General features: G+C 38.3%; 1 protein-coding gene across 2 annotated transcripts in view; it reads left to right on the top strand.

The window, feature by feature from the left end:
• The window catches only part of LOC143171899 (potassium/sodium hyperpolarization-activated cyclic nucleotide-gated channel 1-like), a 211,609-nt gene that overhangs the window by 129,713 nt on the left and 58,076 nt on the right, over nucleotides 1-23,820 (top strand). Inside the window, exons 3-4 of one of the 2 annotated variants that reach the window (XM_076361067.1) lie at nucleotides 1,295-1,456; nucleotides 12,735-12,953. In XM_076361067.1, coding sequence (XP_076217182.1) covers nucleotides 1,295-1,456; nucleotides 12,735-12,953 — 381 coding nt within the window. The remainder of the gene's footprint in view (nucleotides 1-1,294; nucleotides 1,457-12,734; nucleotides 12,954-23,820) is intronic. The other variant, XM_076361068.1, reaches the window with a different exon arrangement.

The raw sequence follows: 23,820 nt of genomic DNA on the forward strand, positions 1-23,820 counted from the left end.
TTGAAAGGCGCCTTAATGCGCTCTCCATATTTGCACTTGCACTCATTTACAGTGTGGGTACTTAATCTCCACTTTCAGTTTAGATATGTAAAAGTCAGGATACAAACATTCCCTCTTCTATGTGTGAATTCTTTTATTTACAGATGCAAAATGGCATGTGCCAATATGGCTGTATACCTCTAGCAATCTGATGTTTTCAGCACTAAAGCCTCTGATTTCTATGTCTATCTGTACAATTAAATAATATTTTCTATTTAAAATTCCATGAAATAATCAATTGGACATTCTTCATCTTCTAAACTGAACTCCTGGATAGTGATAATTATGTGTATTAAAATACAGCATATTTACCCTGAGTTGACTGAATTGTGTAATAAGTAAAGAATATGGCTGTATTTGTAGCTTGGAAGTGCTTTAAAAACGATATAGAAGAAAAGTGCTAAATAAAATGTTTTTCTCCATACTATTTGGCAACTGACTGCTGCTGTTCATGCTAATTCTGTCCAACAATCTTGCCCATGACAAACTTGAAAATGTCTATGTTGTTTTTAAGAGTATATATATGTGTTGCTGTAAGACTTTGCAAATGCAAACATTTTTTGTCTAAGAATGGAGCAATATATTGAAATCCAACTGATTATATTAGTTTGACATAAACTTAGCTACTACAGGTGTTTCAGGATTCTCAGTATTTTAGGAAAACTGCCAATGATTAAGAGCAATGAAATACTTCAGTGTCATTTTTCTTGGTGGACTGGTATGTGCAAATTGGATTAATAAATACACAGTGTAGAAACAGAAGTTCAAAAATATGTAAAATTATTTATATTGTTTCTTCACTCAGATTTTGGTGCTTTTAAGAAGGTAAGAAATGTGAAAGTGAATCTTTTCAGAATGGGTCATTGAATTTGTATCTCCCACAACTTTGTATTTAGACACCAAGTTCACAGACAAGTAATGGTCTCACTACCATTACCAAGCTTCCCAACTTTTTTTTTTTAATTTGTGAGACTTGCTTCAATTGAAAGAAGTTGTAGGCTTTAAGAAAATACTTCAGTTGGTGACTTTGGATCCAAAATAAGCCCTTTTCAGCAGCTTATATAACACTGGGGTGCAGCCAAGAGTCAGGTGTGTCAGCACAGCTCTCTGCCCAAATTAATGGGCCTTGCTGAGAACTCTCAGCTTTCTTAGAAGTTCAGGATTATACTTCTCTGTCTTAACCTGCCTGATGAGAAGTAAATGATTTGCATTTCTGATTTGCATCACATACATCATGTGTAACTTTTGCCTACAGATTTTCCACATGACATACGATCTGGCCAGTGCTGTGGTGAGAATCTTTAATCTGATCGGAATGATGCTGCTGCTGTGCCACTGGGATGGTTGTCTGCAGTTTTTAGTACCATTACTCCAGGATTTCCCACCAGATTGCTGGGTGTCCCTAAACGGTATGGTTGTAAGTATTGTTCATTTTTCATTGTGCTTTCTAAACATTATTTTTCTAAACAGCTTCAGACCTAAGTGTAAAAATACATGCCTAGTAATACACTGCCCTGCAATTTATTCAAGGTTACTTTTGGTTTTTGTTGGTTGGCTTGCTAATGAACGAAAGTTTTTTGTAGCCTTCATCACTGATAACATTATATTGACTCATTGTCAGTAAATGAGCCAGAAAATATTTTCAGTTTTAAGGCCATTTTAATTTATTAATCCTCATTCCCTCAAAAAAGCCACCAAAAGAAATTTGGAAACACTCAGTTCACCAGTGCTTTCAATGTAGACCCTAGTTTCAGAATGCTCCTGAAGGTATATTATTTGTGTTGGTTTCACCTAATGTTGTCCTCAGTTTGTTTTGTAAATAACTTCTGGGTCATCTCATGAAGCCCTTTACCAAGTTGTTCCCAACTTAACTGTCAATGTGAGTTTTTTCTAAGTAAAATATGGGAAATACAGATTTACTTCTGTGATACTTTTGTGTGCGTGAACGGACAGTTCAAGGGTGGAATTTGGCTGTGTCTTATTTATAAGGAAGTGTAATGATGTTCTGCTTGCTTGACATGTGCCTTAAAATCAATGGCTGTGAAGAATTAAATAGTTTTTATGAAGTCAGATAATGAGGTAATACATAGAACATTTTCATAGGAAATACACTGAAAAAGTTATTGAAATGTGCCTATACCAAAAAGAAAAACCCCCAAGCAACTGTCTCATTGGCCATCTGAAAATGTCTCTCCAGTTTTTACAATTTTAGAATCCATAAAATGACACCTTTACTGTAGATGGGCAACTTGCTCAGTCCCATGTATTTCTATTGTAGAAACATAACAGTATTTGTTCCTTTAGGAATGTGATACTGCACATTACTGTGGGAGCTCGTTGACTAAGATTGTCAGTCATACAGACAAGTATTTGCAGTCATCAAGCAACATCTTTAATGATAAGCAGCATGTTTGCTGACACCTCATTGTGCAGCTTTCCTAAAAAAAAATAGTGACGTATCTTCAAAAATGGGATTGCTACAATAAAAGTAGGTCACCTGGATGCTGACTGGCATGTCTTTGCATTCTGCTGCATTCTGGGTTCTGCTTTGTAACACCTTTCATTCACGTTTAGAAGGGGTACATTTTCTACCAGCTTGTTAAAGATCTGGATTAAAACCATGCTAGAGAGTGAAAGGAAGCCTTGGATTACACTTTTAGCATAAAAGTATTTAACTTTTAAAGAACACTGAACTATTAAATTCTCTCTCTTCCATAAGAGCTACATTTAATCTAAGAAGGCTGTGCACACTGTGCACATGCTCAGGGAGACCCTTCTTTCTGCCTGCCCACACAGTTTTTTTTATGGAAATAATACTCTGTCCTTACAGGCCACATACTCTTGGAAAGATCCTTTTTGAAAGTTGCACTTTTTTTTTTTCTCTGGCAACTGAATCTGTTGCTATTAATGAATGTTGTGGGGAAGTTTGAAAATTGAGCAAGATTATGTTCACAGCATAGGCAGTCTTTTAGTCCTACAGCAAGAGAGAGTTGTGGACTGACAGCCTGGAATCAGGAGCAAATCTAAGGCCACTGTTGGGGGAAACAACTAGACCTTTCTTCTGACCCTGTCATGATGTTATGAGACATTTCCTGATTGCTTTCCAGGCTCTGGAAGTGAATTCTTTAGCACTGAATACAGACAGAGAACCCATTACAGAATATCAGTTCTCTGAAATGATAGAGGGAATAGAAGGATGATGATGATGGTTATATGCTTTGTATTCAGAGTCTAACCAACTGCTAACTTTGGAATTTGGAAAGGCATCAGGTTTCTGATACTACAAGAGCTTTGGGAAGAGGGGTACCTTACTCCCCCTAGTATACTGTAGCATATAAAAATTTAATCTGCTCTGAATTTAAACACTTTTGTTACTGAAATGACTGCACCTAATACTGGGATTTAGACTCAAATGCTGTTGAGACATAAAGTCAGATAAGAATCTTTTTATTTCTTCTAGTCTTAAGTTCTTTATCTGTGAACTGGTAGTGATGGCCATGGTGAAAGGCCAATATTGTCAGGAAGAGGAGGTCTTTCCCTAGCCCCAGCTAATGCACCTTTCTGTCAAAGTATTCCCTTCTACTCAGATTTTAGTCAGAGATTTTAGTAGATTAGTAGGTAAAGATAACTCCTTGCACCTGCATACATTTGGAGTTTTGTTCAAATTTCTGAGTCAAAGAATTCTGAAATACAACTGCTCGAAGAAAGGCAAAATTGCCCCTCTTTGAATTTAAATCTTTTTTTGAGTAGGGGAGGGTTTGTGTGAGCATTTCCTGAGATTCACACTGTGGCTCTGTCCTGGTTTCTTCAGGGATAGAGTTAATTTCCTTCCTAGTAGCTGGTACAGTGCTGTGTTTTGGATTTAGGATGAGAACAATGTTGATAACGCACCGATGTTTTAGTTGTTGCTAGGTAATGCTTACACTAGCCAAGGACTTTTTAGTTTTCCATGCTCTACCGACTGAGAAGGCTGCAGGTGCACAAGAAGCTGGGAGGGGGCATAGCCAGGACAGCTGACCCAAACTGGCCAAAGGGATATTCCATACCATGTGATGTCATGCTCAGTATATAAAGCTGGGGGAAGAAGAAGGAAGTGGGGGGGACGTTCGGAATGATGGCATTTGTCTTCCCAAGTAACCATTACGCGTGATGAAGCCCTGCTTTCCTGGAGATGGCTGAACACCTGCCTGCTGATGGGAAGGAGTGAATGAATTCCTTGTTTTGCTTTGCTTGCGTGCGCAGCTTTTGCTTTACCTGTTAAACTGTCTTTATCTCAACCCACGAGTTTTCTCACTTTTACCCTTCCGATTCTCTCCCCCATCCCACCGGGGGGGGTGGGGGGGGTGGGGAGGAGTGAGCGAGCAGCTGTGTGGTACTCAGTTGCCGACTGAGGTTAAACCACAACAGGCTCCAATGTACATTCCTCAAAATGAAGTTACAAGGGCTAACCTCAGGCTAATACACCAACTTTGCTTTGAAGTAAAATTTTAACACTTATTCATGTTGATCATTGCCTTGAAGATTTATTCAAGCCAATGTATGCTCAGCCAGAAAAAGTTAGTTTTCCCAATATGCAGCACAGCCAGTGGTCAGTTGCAAGCCAGAGCATCTGCAGATAACTTGATGCTAAAGGAGGTAAGGATGCCATGAGGATGACATGCTGTCTCCTCAATTGACACAGCCCAGCGTACTCTTCCAGTCCATAGTTGTCTTCTGTCTTGCACATTAGTTGCTTCAGGCTGCAGAGTGCAAGAACTTCTTTTAGAAGCCTTCTCCTGAAAGCTGTTTCTTCTGTACGATCTGATATGTGAAAATACTCAAATTCCACAGGCATGCTCATGGTTAGGAAAAATAACATAGGTTAAATTTAATGTCATAAAGCAATAGGATAATGAAACCAAGCTGCAGTTTGCTTACTGCCTCTCTGAACAATGAGACTGAATGCAATTAAAGCAAAACAAATTGATTGGATTTTCGTCTTTGAAAGGATGATAAAAATGTCACAGTGGATCATGAAGTAGACTATGAAATGAAATGGAAAACCTCCTGTGTAAAAGGGAATAAGATCACCATTGGCTAATACTGCACCAACCTACAGCCTAAGTAGTTCAACAAAAATGTTCAGATCACGTTGGGATATTAATAATATTAATATTAAACCCAGATTGTATTTGTACTCTCAGATTGGCCTTCTTGGCTAGGTCCTAACATTGGCCTTCATGTTGCTATGAAATGAAAGCCAGAGCTGGTATCTTCCTTTAATTTTTCTAAATGTGATCCCACTTGCCCGCTTTTATATCTTTACTGCCATTTGATTGCAGTGTCTTTATTAATGCTGAGTTACTATTGACAAGCAGGATCCTGTGCTCTTCCAGAATATCAGTGCACTTACTCAAAATAAGAAAACCAGTAAATACAATATAAAAGTAAGCAGCAGCTGGTTCTTTTTCTGCTCACTTGAAGTCATGTTCCAACCAATCCATTACAGACAAAATAGCAGTCAATTACTTCTGCAAGGGTATATGGCTCTCTGATGCTGTTCCTAGTTTTTTTTAACACTAGGATTGTGAGTTTCATTCCTAAAAAAGGTCTTTTCTGAAGAAGTTTCACAGACTTTCCTAATGATACTGCCTAATTTCTCCTTGGCTCAGAAAGAGAAATCCACAGCTCCTTGTATGATTTATCCTCAGCTATCTGATCTGCATTGCTTCAGACTAGCGTATTTCCATAATGACTCATACACCAAACATCTTTATCATACCTCAGAGTTTGAGCCAATAGTTCTTTAGAAAATTAGGAGTAAAACTTTCAGCTGAAACCAGGGGAGGCACAAGAACAGAAAAACACAGTGATCCTCTCCTATAGTCAGTCTGTGCAAACCAAGATTCTGCATTTTGCATTCGGTTTCAGCTGCAGTGAATTACAAAAACACAGTGTGTAAGTCCCAACTGATGAACAGTTATAGCCAGGTCTTATATGGGACAGAGTTTCTAGGCAAGTAGAGATGAGAGATGACATTTTTGCCACTGATGCCATCTGGCCATCTAAGCATGACTGCCTGCAATAAAGCATCCCTTGCAGTAGTTTATTTTTTGTTGTATTTGAAGTTTGCTCTTGCTTTTCATATCACCTATGGCAAAGTCTCAAAGGCATGTTAGTCCTTGAAGTAACACTATCTGAAGAGCCCCAACCTCTGTTTTCCTGTATGTATGCAATAATTCGTTGGTTGGTTAGGAAATGTTCCTTTAATCAAGGTATTGACCTCAAATTTCCAGATTTTTCACGTACAATGTTCCCTTAGGGAGATAAAAATCTAGCAGAGAGGTATAGAATTTAACTTGAATGCTGAGGTTTTTAAAAGCCAAAAGAGACTATAAAGCTTTTGGAAAGGGGTTCTTTGGTGGCATTTCTCATGGCAGTCAGCCAATGTTTGCTCAGCAAGAACCCTTCAGGTACTCTGGTTTCTTTGTTTTGGCTTTTCCTTACTGTCCTTGCAGTTGGATTGTTTCCAGCTCCTGGGGGTTTTTAGGTTTTGGATTTAGTGAAGGGGGATTTTGCATTATATTAACTCCCCTTTGTGTCACATCATTTGCTCAGGGGCAAAGGAAATCAGATGTTAGACTTCAGATCCTCATCTCTGACAGTATCGCCATTGAAAAGAATTTGGAATTTCTGGTGTAGAGTCTGAAAGCCCTTCCCATTATAAAATGAATGGTTTGAATACTTGATAGGGAAATTCAGAAATGCAGGAGATGGTGAGGTTTTATAATGCTCTAAGAATTATGCGAACATATATATATAATATGTGCAAAAACTATTTAGTAATAACACAACTTTAATTTTAATTCTCAACATTTCTTAGTAATGAACACCATTTTCAAATACAGAATCACATGTAGATCTCTGCTTTACTCAGTGGAGATCAAGGAATGCATTATAGTCATTTGATGTGTTATTCAGCATTGGATTTTCTCCTTTTTGATAATGCATCGGCTTAGCACCTTCTTCCCTATAGTTGGCCATTAGGGCAGCTAATTTTTTCATGACATTTTTCTGCATTTGATCATTATGTGATAATTATCATTTAGTACTTCACAAATGTTTTTGAGTACCTTTTTATTATATAGCAAGATATTGTAGAGCCATGTTCAAAGCATAGATTCCTCTGACTTTGTTTGCAATGCCAAGCAATAAATGCTTATGTAAATCAAATCCCACAATCTTAAATTGGGTGCTTAGAAAATATGGAACATATGGGAATGATCTGATTACTAGAGGCACTGAGGATCTCATGAGGTATACTACTACTCTAACGTATTTTATACTCATATATTTATTTTTATGTATGTCTATTTAGTTATAGCAAATGCTTCTAGGAACAGATGAAAGATTGAAATTACCTGTCAGAGATGGACTGTGATCAAAATATTAGTTAAGTGGGAATTACCCAATTCAGATAAGTGCTCTATTTACAACACAATTTGGAAATATGGTAATACCAATAATGACAATATGTAATTGACATTCTTAGGACTAAGGTACCCATATTTTGGGAATCTACACTGAATAATAATATTCCTTCTAGTATGTGCAGTTGTTCATAATTCAGTTGTTGTGCTCTCTTGCACACAGCACTGACCCAGCCACTGAGGTCAGTCCATTTCCCGCTGCATCAAGATGATGAAGTAATGACCTGTTTCAGTGGGTTGGGATCAAGTGTTAGGCCTAAAAATATATTAGCTCATGTGATTTGACACTATAAGAAACTGCAGAGGAAAATTTTGTAGACGTGCAGTGCTAATTGACAAGGTATGCTTAATGTAGACTGAGGATTTGTGTTAACTGCAATACCAAAGTTTTATGCCAAGCTAGCAAGGACCAGAGGAATGGGGTAGCTGAGGACACTGTTGATTTAACTCAATGTGTCATGGTCAATGAAGAGGAAAACAAGTCAAGTTCTCATTTTTACAACAGTTGCTGAGGCTTTAGGAAGACCACATAGATTTTGGCTTATGCTTTTTTCTGTTCTCTGACAGGTTAGCAGGTCATCCGCTTTTACAGGGCTAGAACACCCGCAGAAAAGGAAGTAATAATAACTTTTCCTTCTTACCTTCTTGCTTTTGGTATAATATTGTATATAATTTTGCTGATGTCTCCTGTACTTTTGGACTTTGTATTTTAGACAGTAGATTTCTGATGTGCTTACATAAAAGCAGTTATTAGATTTCCTGTGCCTCATTTTTATTGAAAATATTTCATTATTTATACTTTTTTCTGTGTATTGATTTCTGCTGACAGGAAATTGATTCCAAATAATAAGTAAGTTCCTGTGATCCAACCCAGCATCTATACAGTATGCTTTAAAAGTTATTTCCATCATGGCCGCTGTTTCTTCTCCTAAAAACTGTATTCATTTGTTCCAAACTACTTTCTTATTGTTTCTTTTATGTCTTCTGGTTGAGATTGTATTATCTTTCTCTTTCAAGCCATGATAACTGGTGCAGGGCAGTGCTTTTTTTTTTTTTTTCTTTTCTTCTAATAATCTGAAATATAGCAGAAACTATTTTAGATTCTGTGAAAGTATGACCTCACTGGTTCACTAACCTAAAATGATGATAAATTTATTCATGTTCATGACTTACTACAATTGATGTGTTCTCAGGTTATCATTTTGAGCTCATTGTGTTAATACCATGAGCTAATTGAGACATAGAACCTTCAAAGTTGAAAAATAAAGGTGCAAAATCATTTACAGAGAGGTTTAAAACTTCCTAAAAGTTTAACATTAGTGAAAGTATTCATGTTATCCATTAATATTTGGATTACAACTGAGACAAAACTGAAAACAGTCCTTCAAAGGAGGTATTCCCAGTTGTAATTCCACAACTCCACCAACCTTGGAAATTGTTTAGCATTATGAACTCAAGTACTGTCATAAGCCCTGCTACCTTACTTTACTCTCACTAAAATACTTTAAACTCAATGTAGCAGTATTGATATAATTATTTAATGCTGATGGTGATTGTTATCTCAGTAGGTATTGGTGCTCAGTCCTGCAGACAAAGGATCTAAATTAGTTTTAGTGTTTTTAAGTGTTGATTGTAGCACCGTGTTACTGATGTGATAATAGGTGCTAAAGAGGATGACTTCTGTAATGAATTAGTTGACTGCCTTGCCTGCTTCTGTTTCTTTCAGACAGAAAGCTGGTTTTCCTTATATGGGATAAGAATAATGAAACAATTAGTTGGAGGAAGCATGCAAAAGCAAATTGATGTACCTAATAGATACTAACTTATTTCCACACTTTTTCTTCATTATCGTAAGAGCTAGTAGGAAATTATCAAGATGTGTATGCAAGGAGGGATTTGCCCATTTATCATCAAAAATTAATTTCCATTTCCCCCCCCCAACAATCAACCCAACTCATAAATTTTTATACTGCAGTATGTTGTGAAGGGATTTCTGGTAAACTGTAAATTACAAAATATTTTATGTAAGCCTTAAACTTGAAAGAATACAAGTAACTGCATGTAATATGGTTGTCTAATGTATTTGATAGACATTCTAGGGAAAAATAATAAGCATCATAATGCATGCCTTAAGCCATTTCTTTAATAAAAAAAGTGCACAAAAGCAGAAACATAAGTTGGACCTGTCATATTTTAGAACCTTGTATCCCCCGTTTGCCTTAGAATGAATATTCAGGGGGAGAGTTATATGCACCTCATGGCCAAATGCAGCTTCTCTGTTGTAAAAAAGCGTTCCCTTTGTTTCATGGGAGCTGAATCAGGCTACTTTGCTCTGTCTCTATAAATTTAACACTAAGTGTTTATCTGCATGTTGTGGTATTCCAGGTTGAACTGGGATATTGGTGTGGAACAATTATTCTGAAGTAGCTTTCCATGCGTGGCCTTTTCTCCTGTCATTGGAATATCCAAACACCAAACCCTTGGAATATTTATGCCAGAGTAGGTTTCCCAGAATAAATCCAGGTGTAGATAAATCCAGATGAATACCATTCATATACAGCTGCTCTTCAGCAAATCTTTCTCATTTTCATTGCAAACCGATATTAATATGCACAGTATAACTTCTTGGTCTGTATGCTTTAAGACTGTATAAAGATAATTGGCTTTGCATACGCTGTGTATTATTTCCAAGGGGTCATTATCAGCCATCTCACAATCAGGTTTTCTCAAGAGTTATTCCTCTGTCATTACAGCTCACTTATTCCCTCATGGTACTACTTCTCAAGTAGTATTTAATTTAGTTTTCACTTACCCTGTTACATATTTAGTATAAAGCCCTCCTTGTATTTTGTTTCTTCTTGCTTCTTCTCACTTCCGTTTTCTTATTCTTTCTTAAAGACAATGGTATTTTACTTAAAATTGTAATTCACAGACTTGGAAAGGATCTCAGTCGAGAAATAAAATCAACCAGCTTTTGGATTAACTCAAAGACTTTGATGTAAAAATATAATTTTATTGAAAGAATTTTAATTGAGATTTATCACACTAAGGATATGATAGAAAAGGTTCATAGACAAGATCAAGATCAGCTTTTATTTAATATTTATAATACTTATGCTAAAAAGTACAGTTTAGGAGTGAGATCCACTGTATGGAGTCCCGCAAGAACTGAGGTTTTGATCTTACAACCTCTGGAATACTATGACTTTAGTAACGCTACTTGTAGCCTTAAAGTTCAGATTTATTTTTTTTCCAGCAAGTAGTTTATTGTTTTCCCCAATGTAGTCTATATAAAGCTGCAACTGCCAAAGAATTTGGTATGGTTCTCTAACAATTCCCTTATTAATTATTTCCACCCAAAGGAGATCGATACAAGCTGGAAGGAAAGTCCTTCAAAATATACCGAACCTCGATTGATGTAAGTTGCTTTCCTGAGAGACAGGGAACTTGGATTAAAATACCTGCACTGACCCAAATGGCAAGGAGTTTCTGTGCTCCAGCTAGGTATTTGAATCCTGAACTGGAGATTTTTGAGGGAAGCTTCTTCATTTCTTTCATTTTCTGAGTATTTTTTTAAAGCCCCAAAACAAAAGGAAGCTTATTTCCTTGTTACTCAGTGAAACCCACCTGATTACCAGCAGTGTAAGTTTAATTAAATTTAATTCTTCTTTTTTTTAGTATAGACATTGAAAACCTATTCCTTAGCAGTATCTACAACAAAAAAGTTTAATTTGTGAAGACAGAAACAGCTCAGAAATCTGAAAAGCTTTAACTTAGAAAGTGAAACAAGTGTAAATACAGAGGAACCGTTAATTTGTAAATTATTATATTAGTGAATAAATATTAACTTTGTCATCTGCAATCCAAGAATTGCTAGCTTATTTTCTGTTACCAGTTATTTTAGCTGATAGGGTCTAGAAAAAGCATTTGAATAGATGAAAAGTGCAAGAGTAGTTTGTAACCTTGGTATTTAAATGGCAAGAGAGCAAGCCTGAAGCTCTTTGAGAAAAAAGAGCATTTGAGCAAAGCTTGTATGGGTGGAAGAGACACATAAACATTGATATTTGATATGCAAATTTTATATATAAATGCTACTGCTGGTTTGGAGATTTGTTTATGTTAACAGGATTATTATTTTTGGTCCTGTATATTAGACACTATACTGGATAACTGCTTAATCTTACTAATGTCATCCCAGTTCTTCCTTCTTCACTTCTTCATTTCTGAAATTATTCTCAGTTCCTTGTGGTAAATACTGTGTTTTCTCATGTACGCTGCATGCCTCCAAGCACAATTTGTTTTCCTGGGCACTGGATGATCAACAGCTATAAAACTGTTCTCGTTTCATTCCTTTGACAAGGAAAATAGAAAAATCTGACAAGGACTCCCAGGGCTTTTTGAAATGTGTTAAAGTGTCTGCTTTTCTCTGGGAACAACCCCTTTGACTATCTCTATGTAAAGCTAAAGGGAGGATGCTGACACCACCTTTGCAATTTTAAAAGCTTGTGAGTGAGCTGTTGGGTCCTAATCTCCCAGAAAGAATGGGAAGGGGTAGCTACATATCAGAAATGCAGGACCCAGGTATTCACCTTTTATTTTGAGCTGTGTTTCACAGATCGTGGCTATGAACATGGGTTTACTATAATTGCAGAATAAACAGACTTCTTTTGAATTGAGATGCTTCTGGTATAAACAATATTACAAGAAAAACAGGATAAGCATACATTGCAACAAATAACACTTTTTCTCTCCTTGAGAAGTGAAACAGATGATAAGATGAAATGTGGTTGTATGTTAAAATGGACAACTCTGAAAAGAAAGAAATGGGGCCATAGGAGTATGTTCATGCATATTAAAACAAAATACTACCTTCTTGTGCTTGATAAGTTTGCGTGCTCATCTCTTTACAGTCCATGGCAGACAGATTAGAAAATAAAATTGACTTTTAGTCTCCTTGTAATTAGGTTAACACCCATGTTTAAGAATACAATCATGTATTAAAAATAGTCAATTTTATTTCATCTCACTGTGCTAAGTACTGTCTGGCAGAATCTCTGACGCTTTATTTAACAATTAATTTAGAAGGAATATCTCTTCTCATGCACAGAGGATACATTACCAGACTGCTCTTTCAGAGCCAGTAATCTATGATCCCACTATACAGGTACAAACATATTTTTCCCTTCAGCTGCTTGCTGGCTCAGTCACTTGTCTCTTTTCTTGCAGAACGATTCCTGGGGAAAGCAGTACTCATACGCACTCTTCAAAGCCATGAGCCATATGCTCTGCATTGGTTATGGAGCCCGCGCCCCTGTCAGCATGTCCGACCTCTGGATAACCATGTTGAGTATGATTGTGGGGGCTACTTGTTATGCCATGTTTGTTGGTCATGCCACTGCCCTCATTCAGTCTCTGGATTCCTCACGGCGACAATATCAAGAAAAGGTAACTCATTTTAATGTAACTTCTTAAGTTTTGAAATAGATTAATGAGATGTTTTAAATGTGGAAAAGGCCTTACAAGTTTACATGAAATAATCTAGTAGCATCTGAATCCTGCAGCAAATTTCACTGAATTCAGAACATGCCATGAGCTAAATATATTCCTGCATGAACCCACATTCCTTAGGGTGCACATGGTTCTGTGTGTCACATGTATTGAATGAAATCTTGGATGTGAAACTTGCTTTAAACTCTGTAAAATCTTCTGTGAAAACTCCATCCCCTGGTTCAGACTGTGCTTTATACCCCCGTGCTATACTCCGTAGGTACTTGATCTAGGTAGCTTGAATGAGGGCCTTGAGCTCAGTACCTTGGGTATGTCTATACAATTTCCTGTTATTCCTTTGGATCGCAATTTAGGGAAAAACTTGAACATGTCAAAAGAATGGCCTTTAAATGAGGACCAGACCCAATCAATTAGTTTTGTTTGGAACTACCTCAGAGAAGTGCTCAGAAGAGGTCTTTGTTTGCTTTATAATGGTATTGTTTACACTATCCTCCATGACCTGTTAGGTTCTCTCCAAGGACAAAAGGAACAGTGGCCAAAGCATAGAAATGTAGAGAGAATTTAGTGGAAGAGAGAGTTCTTTATGAAACAGGAAGAAAAAGTTTGTTCGATTCTGTATTAGATTCCTTGTAGGTATGGTTGGAATTAAAAAGGTATAAATAGGTACAGGGTGGGAACTTTCTGAAATGAGCACAAAGATGCACTAATTAACACTGTCAGTTGTGTAATAAAAGACAGAGGCAAGTATGGGTGAAGCTATGAAACCAGGTGATGAGGCAAGGAATGGTGGCGTAAGGAAGAAAGGGTCAGAATGAACCTCAGCAAGGGACAATAAGGATATGCAGAGTTATTGAGGTGCTTAAAAGAAGCCAAAATTGGTTATTATAGTAAATGGGGAACTGGAGAGGCCATGCCAGGAGAGAGGTCAGCTGAGCAAGGTAGTGAAATCGGAGAGTTCAAACATGGCTTGAGCAATAGTATTTGGCATATGTCCATAAGAAAGCCCAGAAAGGCAAATTGGGCAGAAATCCCAGTGTGATGGAACACAAGCCTGGGGAAGAAACCTGGCAGAGAGTAAGTAGAGGAGAGGGTGACCCTGGCATGTGCTGAAGATGAAAAGGAATAGCCTGAGTTTGCTGGGCAAGAAAAAGGGAAAAGTAAAAAAAAGATCTGAGTAGGATGGATTGGAGTGTTTTCTTTGCAGGCAGGCAAAGAGAGAGGAAGACAAGAGTGTGTGGAAGAAAAAGAGTTTACATTCAGTTTTGTTAAGCTCAAGTTGCAACAAGACCATGGAGTCAATATACAAGACAGGGAGAGGTAAGGGATGAGCTATAAGTCCAGTAACAGAAAAATTAGCCAGTGGCTGACACATTAATCTCACAGCTGTTTAAAACAGAAGTTTGCAAGCAAAGAAAGCCCACACAATGTTATCTTAAAACTTTTCCTGCTTGACCAACCTGATCTCCTTCTATGACCAGGTGACCCGTCTAGTGGACGAGGGAAAGGCTGTGGATGTGGTCTACCTGGACTTCAGCAAGGCCTTTGACACTGTCTCCCACAGCATTCTCCTAGAGAAGCTGGCGGCTCACGGCTTAGACAGGTGGACTCTGCGCTGGGTCAAAAACTGGCTGGACAGCCGAGCCCAGAGAGTTGTGGTGAATGGAGTTACATCCAGTTGGCGACCGGTCACGAGCGGTGTTCCCCAGGGCTCAGTACTGGGGCCGGTCTTGTTTAATATCTTTATTGATGATCTGGATGAGGGGATCAAGTGCACCCTCAGTAAGTTTGCAGACGACACCAAGCTGGGCGGGAGTGTTGATCTGCTCAAGGGTAGGAAGGGTCTGCAGAGGGACCTGGACAGGCTGGATCGATGGGCCCAGGCCAACTGTATGAGGTTCAACAAGGCCAAGTGCCGGGTCCTGCACTTTGGTCACAACAACCCCATGCAGCGCTACAGGCTTGGGGAAGAGTGGCTGGAAAGCTGCCCAGCAGAGAAGGACCTGGGGGTGCTGGTCGACAGCCGGCTGAATATGAGCCGGCAGTGTGCCCAGGCGGCCAAGAAGGCCAATGGCATCCTGGCCTGTATCAGAAATAGTGTGGCCAGCAGGAGCAGGGAAGTGATCGTGCCCCTGTACTCGGCCCTGGTGAGGCCGCACCTCGAATACTGTGTTCAGTTTTGGGCCCCTCACTACAAGAAGGACATTGAGGTGCTGGAGCGTGTCCAGAGAAGGGCAACGAGGCTGGTGAGGGGTCTGGAGAACAAGTCTTATGAGGAGCGGCTGAGGGAACTGGGACTGTTTAGCCTGGAGAAAAGGAGGCTGAGGGGAGACCTCATCGCTCTCTACAACTACCTGAAAGGAGGTTGTAGCGAGGTGGGTGTTGGTCTTTTCTCCGAAGTAACAAGCGATAGGACAAGAGGAAATGGCCTCAAGTTGCGCCAGGGGAGGTTTAGATTGGATGTAAGGAAAAATTTCTTTACTGAAAGAGTGGTGAAACATTGGAACAGGCTGCCCAGGGAAGTGGTTGAGTCCCCATCCCTGGAGGTATTGAAAAGACGTGTAGATGAGGCGCTTAGGGACATGGTTTAGTGGGCATGGTGGTGTTGGGTTGACGGTTGGACTCGATGATCTTAGAGGTCTTTTCCAACCTCAATGATTCTATGATTCTATGATTCTAACATAAGTGAGGATGAGAGGTTTAGGAGGAGAGGATGAGTGAGCATTAAAATCTCTGAAAATTTGAGTTCTGTCAGTGACCATGTGAAACCACCTAATCCATCTCAGTATAAAGTCACAGGGCTAATCTTGGTAGGTGATTTAACCCAAACTAACCGGCTTGTTGGGTCTGTTCTGCCAGCTGAAAGGGGAGTAATTTTATCAAAATGGGACACTTGTGGGGAGCTGTGGGGCAGAAACATCTTAACCGTAGTCATAAAGGAAGGCATAGAGAAGGAAACCCTAAACCTAGTATAACTGCAGTTTCATTAGAGGTTAGGGTCAACATATATACACGCACATATACAGATGTATGAAATCAGCAGAAATGTCACCATCCACCTGAAATCTCATCTTAATCATTATCCTCAGACCTTCCTGGATGCAGCATGATATCGCAATATTTTGAGCATCAGAAATATAGTGCATAATATTCATATATTTTAAACTGTCTTAAGTAAAGCCAGTTTTATTTGCGTTTTTGGTGTAAATTAAAACCTGGCAGCAGTCAAGTGGTATTGCATTTCTCATGTTTTCACATAACAGCAAACAAAGCTTTTCTTGTTTTTTCCCCTGTTTTTTATGCACACACTTTATTAAACATTAGTATAGAAATATCTGGCATTTTTCACTTCCTGCAGTTCTGAACATTTTCATTCTTCCTTTTGTTTTTACTTCTTATTTATTTCCTGACATCAGAGGCAAAAGCATAACATGGCATTGACAATCAGGAATGAAAAAAATGAGCCAGAAATTGCATGTTTCTCTGTCTTTCTGGCAGCCATTTGTATGCCAGTTATTATGGGCTAGAGCTAAAGGATGTCTTAATTAAAGAATTTTTTCTACTGATTTCTGAGACCCTGAAATCCTATGTATCAGCTATAACAACTATACTGACATGTTTGTATATTCTTGTCCATTGCTTTATCATAGTTTAATCATATATTTTGAAATAAATCTTTGATTATAGCCTAAGAATTATAAACCATTACTATATACTGCTAATGAATAGCATATATTTTTCTTTACTCTGCAAACTAGATAAATGGGTATTTCAAAGACCAGTTTGTGCTATCCATTTTGTCAGCATATTTTCTAAATTATTGACAGATAAAAATAGCTTATATTTCACTTAACTGAGACTTGAGAAAAAAGTAAATCAAATCTTCAGCCACAGGTTTCAGAGTTTTAATATATATACTGCAATATCTATTTTTGCCTAGTGCATTGCTTTTTTTTCTCCTGGAATTCAAAAATTGGAAAAATCAGGAGACTGTGACTTGTTTAGATTTTTTGGGCTTAATTTTTTTTGATGCTAGGATTAACTTCTTTTTTTTAGTCTTACATATATAGGATTGTGTAGTTCTTGGCTCCATTGTTTTCTTTATAAGAGATACCGAAAATAATGGGATTAACATGAATTGCTAGGGAACATAGAATGATAGCGGAGATGAAGAAAGATGTTGTTCTTAGGTTCTTCTCTGAGTAACATCGTGCCAAAATCTTATCCTCCTTGTTTTCTAACTGGTTTTTCTGCTGTAGCTAAAATGATATTTCATAAATGTATCTGTGGAATGCAACTAATGGAAGGAGAGTTCTGGTCCTTCTCACACTGAAAGCAGCTAGAAGTGACATATTTGCTGAAATCACCATATCTTCCTCATTCAGATCCTTCCAAAGCTCAGGGTATGCAAAACTAGAACAGGCATAATTCAAAATGGAAGAAATAAACACAGGAAGACAAGAGAGAGCTTTCATTAAGCCAAATATGTCAAACACCATCTAAGAACTTGACCTGTGCCAAGCATTGCATGCTGAGAGAAATCAAAGTATGGTAAGAAAGAAAATATTGTTCCATGAGTTTACTGTTATGGGCCAAAGACATAATTTATCAGAGGAAATTAACAGTGATTATTAGCTGCCAAATGTAGAAGGTGGACAATGAAATCACATACCAAGAATTGCTACAAAAAAGAACACATTGGTACATTCTGGTCACTTTGAGGAACACTTCAGAGATTTTTCTGCTGAAGTGAATGGAACTGTTCTCAGAGAAAAAATACCTCTCAGAGTGAATACATACATCAGAACTTGGTTTCAATGAGTGAAGTGCCAATGCCTGACAGAGGAGAAAGTCATCAATGAATCAATGGCATCTTAGCACTCTCCCTCCCCAGTCTGGTATAAGTCCAAGATGAATGTATCAGTAAATAGAAGTCATATTTTAAGTGATAACTCCTTTGAAATTTTCTAATATCTAGGAAGTCACCGTATCTCAAAGACATTTGCCTTTGCTAAGGCAACATTTATTTGAAACAACCAGAAATGCATATGCAGAATCTGTTAACAAACTAGTGTGAAACAAAGCAGCCAAATGAACAGTCACTTGACAAGAAGCTAAAGATCATTAGTAAACTACTTCTTCCTTTAGATGTTGGCAGTTTTTAATAGGAAGATGTTCACCTAATGCTCTGGATATCATTGAATAATATTGATTGAAGACTGGTTAATATTTCCTCTGTTCCAGTCTGTTGTGGGCATAAAATATCCAGGAACAAAGTCACAACAAGCTAATAGAGGCAAGATTTGTGATAGCATACGTATTGTCTCATGTTCATAAAAATTTTAAAATTGGTTTGATAAAATGACAGCTATTAGATCCATTTTCATTATGCTATAATTTTGTATATTTTGATTTTTCTCTATTGGTAAGCAATTCAAACAACCACGCAAGGTTTCAAAATTAGAAAAAACAGACAAGGCAATTTTACCAGTTGCAAGTATGAGAGGCATAAAATATATTTAATTCAACCATATGCATATCATAGGAAATGGAAAAAATTACAACTATCTCCATATAGTGGATGCTGTCTTAGTCTTGGGAAGATATGTTAAATCAGTATTAAAGATATGAAAGAATTCTGGGCTTGACATTGACTTCAAATGTCCCAAAGGACATCTCCTCCTAGCCCTATACTCTGCTTTTATCTTATCTCTTAATTTATGGTCTTTTAGCATATTTTCAGTTAAATCAGTCTAGTTCAAAGGGAGAAAAGGATCTAAAAGAACTTTTCTACAGATAAAAAGCAATAATTGCATATAAAGATTATTTAAAAACAACTTACTAATTGGTGTTGGGTATTTTCACATAGACAGCATTGTGATTTGAAGTACAGATTGCTCATTTTTCATTTTCTTTTTAAGCATCCAAAGAAATGTTTACAAATGAATATAACGGGGTTAGGGCAGGAAGATGGCTTTAGATTTTGCAGCATGAGGCCTTGCACTGGCTTTTTTAAGTCTGCCTCTCACAGCTCCAGTTTGGATATCTAAATTGTCTGTGTAGTGCATGGGGAGACACTCAACATGCACTCGCAAGAGGCAGCAAGCTCTCAGGGTGCTTTGGGGCAGCAGTGGCTGAAGCATGTTTCCATTTCCCTTCCCCTCCACGAAGCTGTGGCACATACTCGACCACCTTGTGCAGTGAGACATCTGAGCTCCTTCCTTTGAAAACAGGGAAGAGGGACCACCTTTCTCTTTGGAGGTGGCCAGAAGAGCAGGTGGCAATGCCTCCCGTGCCCAAGATGCACCTGAGGCAGAGGACAGTCCTGGAAATGGCAGAGGCAGGTTTGGAGCAAACCTGCGCCCAAAGCAGGAGTATGTCCCTGCCGCTTGCTCTGGGCTCCTTGTGCTGGTGCGAGATGAAGCAGATGGAAAGGAAAGTGGAAAGGAGACTCCTCACCTCAGCAGCTCAAACCACATTACTTTGCTGAGAGGAATGGAAAATGCGCTGTGCCCAAGAGGGTTAAGGCAAATGACCATGACTCCCTGGGGGACAACACACTCCACTCCCCCACCTCTCCCCAGGGGCATTTATAACTGGTTCCTAGAAAACTCACAAGAGGTGCTGGCAGCAGGGACAAAACCTTTACTCAGACAAGTGTCTTAAATGCTGGGGTAGAAAGTCGTGCTTCTTTCTCTGAGCGGTTATTTTAGAGTGTAGTGGAGAGGCTTTGCCATAGAGTAAATCAAGACTTGGTAACCACTCATTCAGCCAGTGATGCCTCTGCATTTTTTAATGAGCAATAGAAGGCAGCTCTTCCATGTTTTCCTAAGTTTTAAGCACTTTGTGGTTAAACTCAAGGTGGAACAAGGCAGATACCCGGTTCTCAATATGCTCATTAGTAGAGCTTTGGTGCCTAGCAGACTTTTCTGGAAAATCTTAGACATCTGTAAGTATCTCATCTGTAAGTATCAGGGACTTGCAGATTTCCACAAGAGTCTAGGAAATGGCAATTCTGGTCATGATGCAAATGCATAGAAAAGGAAGAGCTACAGCAATCTCAGGACCACATCACTGTTTAACTAGGCTTGTACCAGCTTTTGGTATATTTTTTATTAAACTAAATATAAATATACATATATATGTAAATATAATTTTTGGTCAGCTTGCCCTTGCTGGAGACCAGTCAGATGAGATAGAGTGAAACAGATAAAGCAGAGTTTCTGATGCCTACATATTATGTCGTGGTTTAATCTCAGTCGGCAACTAAGCACCACGCAGCCGCTCGCTCACTCCCCCCCACCCCCCAGTGGGATGGGGGAGAGAATTGGAAGAGCACAAGTGAGAAGAACTCGTGGGTGGAGATAAAAACAGTTTAATAATTGAAATAAAATGATAATAATAATAATAATATGATAATAATAATAATACACAAAGCAAGTGATGCACAGTACAATTGCTCACCACCTGCCGACCGATGCCCAGCCAGTCCGCGAGCAGCGGCCCCCCCGGCCAGCTTTCCCCAGTTTATGTACTGAGCATGACGTCACATGGTATGGAATGTCCCTTTGGCCAGTTTGGCTGTGCCCCCTCCCAGCTTCTTGTGCACCTCCAGCCTTCTCAGTCGGTAGAGCATGGGAAGCTGAAAAGTCCTTGGCCAGTGTAAGCATTACCTAGCAACAACTAAAACATCCTTGCGTTATCAACTTTCTTCTCATCCTAAATCCAAAACACTGTACCAGCTACTAGAAAGGAAATTAACTCTATCCCTGCCGAAACCAGGACAATCATTCATAAGAATCTTTGCATTTCTAGTTGTTCTGGGATTTTTTGCTTAAACTGGACAGATGTACAGAATACAAAAAGCAGAACTTGAATTTCACACACCCAGCTGAACTTGCAACATGGAGTTTTAGCATGTAATTCCTGGATCTGATCTGATCAGCAAAGTTTCTCATGAAATATTGATTTGCAAGTTCAGTAGCTTTTCATAGTGTTCACTTTTTTTTTTTTTTAATGGATCTCCTACTTTTCTGATGCTGCTAGTGGTTTTTAGAAAGCCTGAGAACAGTGTAACACAAAAATGTTGTGATTGGTCTCAACTCCTTCTCTTTACTTAACAATAGCCCGTTTTCACTTATACAGCATAATTTTAACAATAGGTTATGTCATGTTCAGATTGCTGGAGCAGGTGAGCCATTTTGCAGATAAATCTTATCTTTTCTGTGCAGTTGTGCTACGGTATACATGCCACCCCAAAGGAATTACTTATTTTGGAGAATGAGGGATGGTTTACTTTATCCTGTGGTTATATCTACTTGCAAGAAAAAAAAAAAGGGAAATAAAGCAAAATCTGGTCACTGAATATCAGCCTGTAGTTTTGCAAGTTTTTATAAAAAAATCTCATCAGCTTGCACAGATTTATATCCTATTTAGCTTTGCCACAGTGCAGTATTTTAAATAGTAAACAATTTTTGAAGTGTGTTATGAGTGATCAGGTACAAGAACTGCTAAATTTTCATACAGTCTCAGACCTTCGGGACTGAGTATTGACTGTGCCAAAAGCATTATAGTCATCATAGCATTGAGAGGTAGAAAATTCATTATTTCCTAAATATTTTGGAATAACTGAGAGTCAATGCCTGAGCCAGTATCTATGGATTGTTTCTGGTAGTTATAATTCTTGGGTTTGTGATTTTATTTGGAAGTCCATGGGGTCTTCTAGTTAGAAAGGGTCTGGAAGTCTTGACTTTTGGATTATTTTTGAATCATTATATCATCTTATGCTGTTTTGGCAACCATCAGATGACAGGCTGCTAAATGGATAGATGTAGTATTCCTGTCTTCTGTGAGCCTTATTGATCCTTGTAGAAAGCGCTGAGGTTTCTTAGAATAAAGGAAGTTATTAAAAGATATTTGGTATAGCTGAATTATAAAACATTCAGAAAGGGAAAAAACACATAGTTGCAGCTCAGAAAAAACTTTTCAGATATTCTGTTTCAAAGGGTGCATACTGTTATTTAAAAGAACATGCTTGCACTTGTAGATATGCTAATTATTTTATTTATTCTTAAATATTCTTTAAATATTTTGATGCATAATAAAGACCATCCTGAACTCAACCCTCTGAAATATAACTGAATATGTAAATACAGCCACTAGAGCCAGTGTTGACTGCACAGAGACTGATTCATTGAACGTGAAAATGTTTGTTGTGTCAGGATAGGGCCTTTACTAGCATCATTTGCTTTCTCTTTCTGTCAGCTCATCTTATCAATTTTCATTTATTATAATTACCTGAATTTTTGCTGCACATAGTGGTGATATTTAATTTGACCTTGATCTTCCCAGGTTTTGAAATGGGAAAGAACAATAGATATTATTGCAACAAGTAAGGACAAAAACTATTCCCTCTCTCCCCCTAAACAAAAATCAGAAGTTACTCACCTTTAACAATACAGCAATAACAAAATAAATGTGTTTCTTCTCAAGTGGAACTGAATAGTATGCTGTGGTGGGTTGATTTTGGCTGGCTGCCAGGTGTCCACCAAGCTGTTCTATCACTTCCCCTCCTCAGCAGGACAGGGGGAGAAAATAAGATGAAAAACTTGTAGGTCGAAATAAAGGCAGTTTAATAAGGAAAAGCAAAGGCCACGTGTGGAAGCAAAGGAAAAAAAAAAATTTCTACTTTCCATCAGCAGGTGATGTCCAGCCACTTCCTGGGAAGTAGGGCCTCAGTACACGTAGTGGTTGCTCCAGGAGACAAATGCCTTAATAACGAATGCCCTCCTCCCCTCCTCCTTTCTCTTAGCTTTTATTGCTGAACACGAGGTCATATGGTATATATATCTCTTTGGTCAGTTTGGGTCAGTTGTCCTGGCTATGTCTTGATGCTGTGCTGCTCAGCAGTAGCCAAAACATTGGTGTGTTATCAACACCTTTCTAGCTACCAATACAAAGCACAGCACTATGAGGGCTGCTATGGGGAAAGTTAACTCCATCCCAGCCAGACCCAGTACATATGCTCAGTTTGAGGGTAAGACTTTAGGAGAGGAATATAAATCAGTCAGAATGTTCTCACTAGACTGCTCTCCTGTTTTGTCCTGGTACTTTATTATTGTATTTCAGCTTCTCGTTACAGTCAGTCTTGCTGGGGTAACTGGGATGGTTATTTTTGCCTTATATCTCTAAAAAGGTGATTGGTTCCTCCCAGTAGCAGGTACTGTGCAAGCCAAGTGCTATCCACCCGGCTGCATCATACCTGTGCCAAACTGTGCAAAACAAAAAATAAAAAAAATCCTTTAGAACACATTTTTCTAAACACTAAATATTTACTAAAAGCATAATGAAAGCAGATCTTTTCATAAAAATGCACAATGCTATGAGTTAGCATTGTATAGTTTGGGGTTAGGAAAATGTCATTTTCACATAAGCATCTATACAATCGCCTTCTAGAAAAAATATTTGTTCATCAGCTGCTTTTTATTATGGGTAGCACTGGATGCCTATATATATTCAGGCAGAGCTGGCTGAACATATTTCTGTACTGCAGAATTTGATGTAAATGTAAAAATAATTTTATAAAGTTTTGAAGAAAACGTTGAGCAATTCTTAAATGAAAAGCGAAGGCAAGTCTTTGGGTGTTTCTTATTACACGTTTGATAGGAGCTGGTAACCTGAGTTTAATGGAGTTAATTCCCCTAATTAAGATACCTCCCTATCCTTTTTCCTTTTTCAACATTTTTTCTGGCACAGGTCTTTCTTTTCTCCTGACTTTGTAGAGAATTTAAGCAAGTAAGAGGAGAGG

Source organism: Aptenodytes patagonicus, chromosome W, assembly GCF_965638725.1.
Source record: "Aptenodytes patagonicus chromosome W, bAptPat1.pri.cur, whole genome shotgun sequence".
NCBI classification, from domain to species: Eukaryota; Metazoa; Chordata; class Aves; order Sphenisciformes; family Spheniscidae; genus Aptenodytes; species Aptenodytes patagonicus.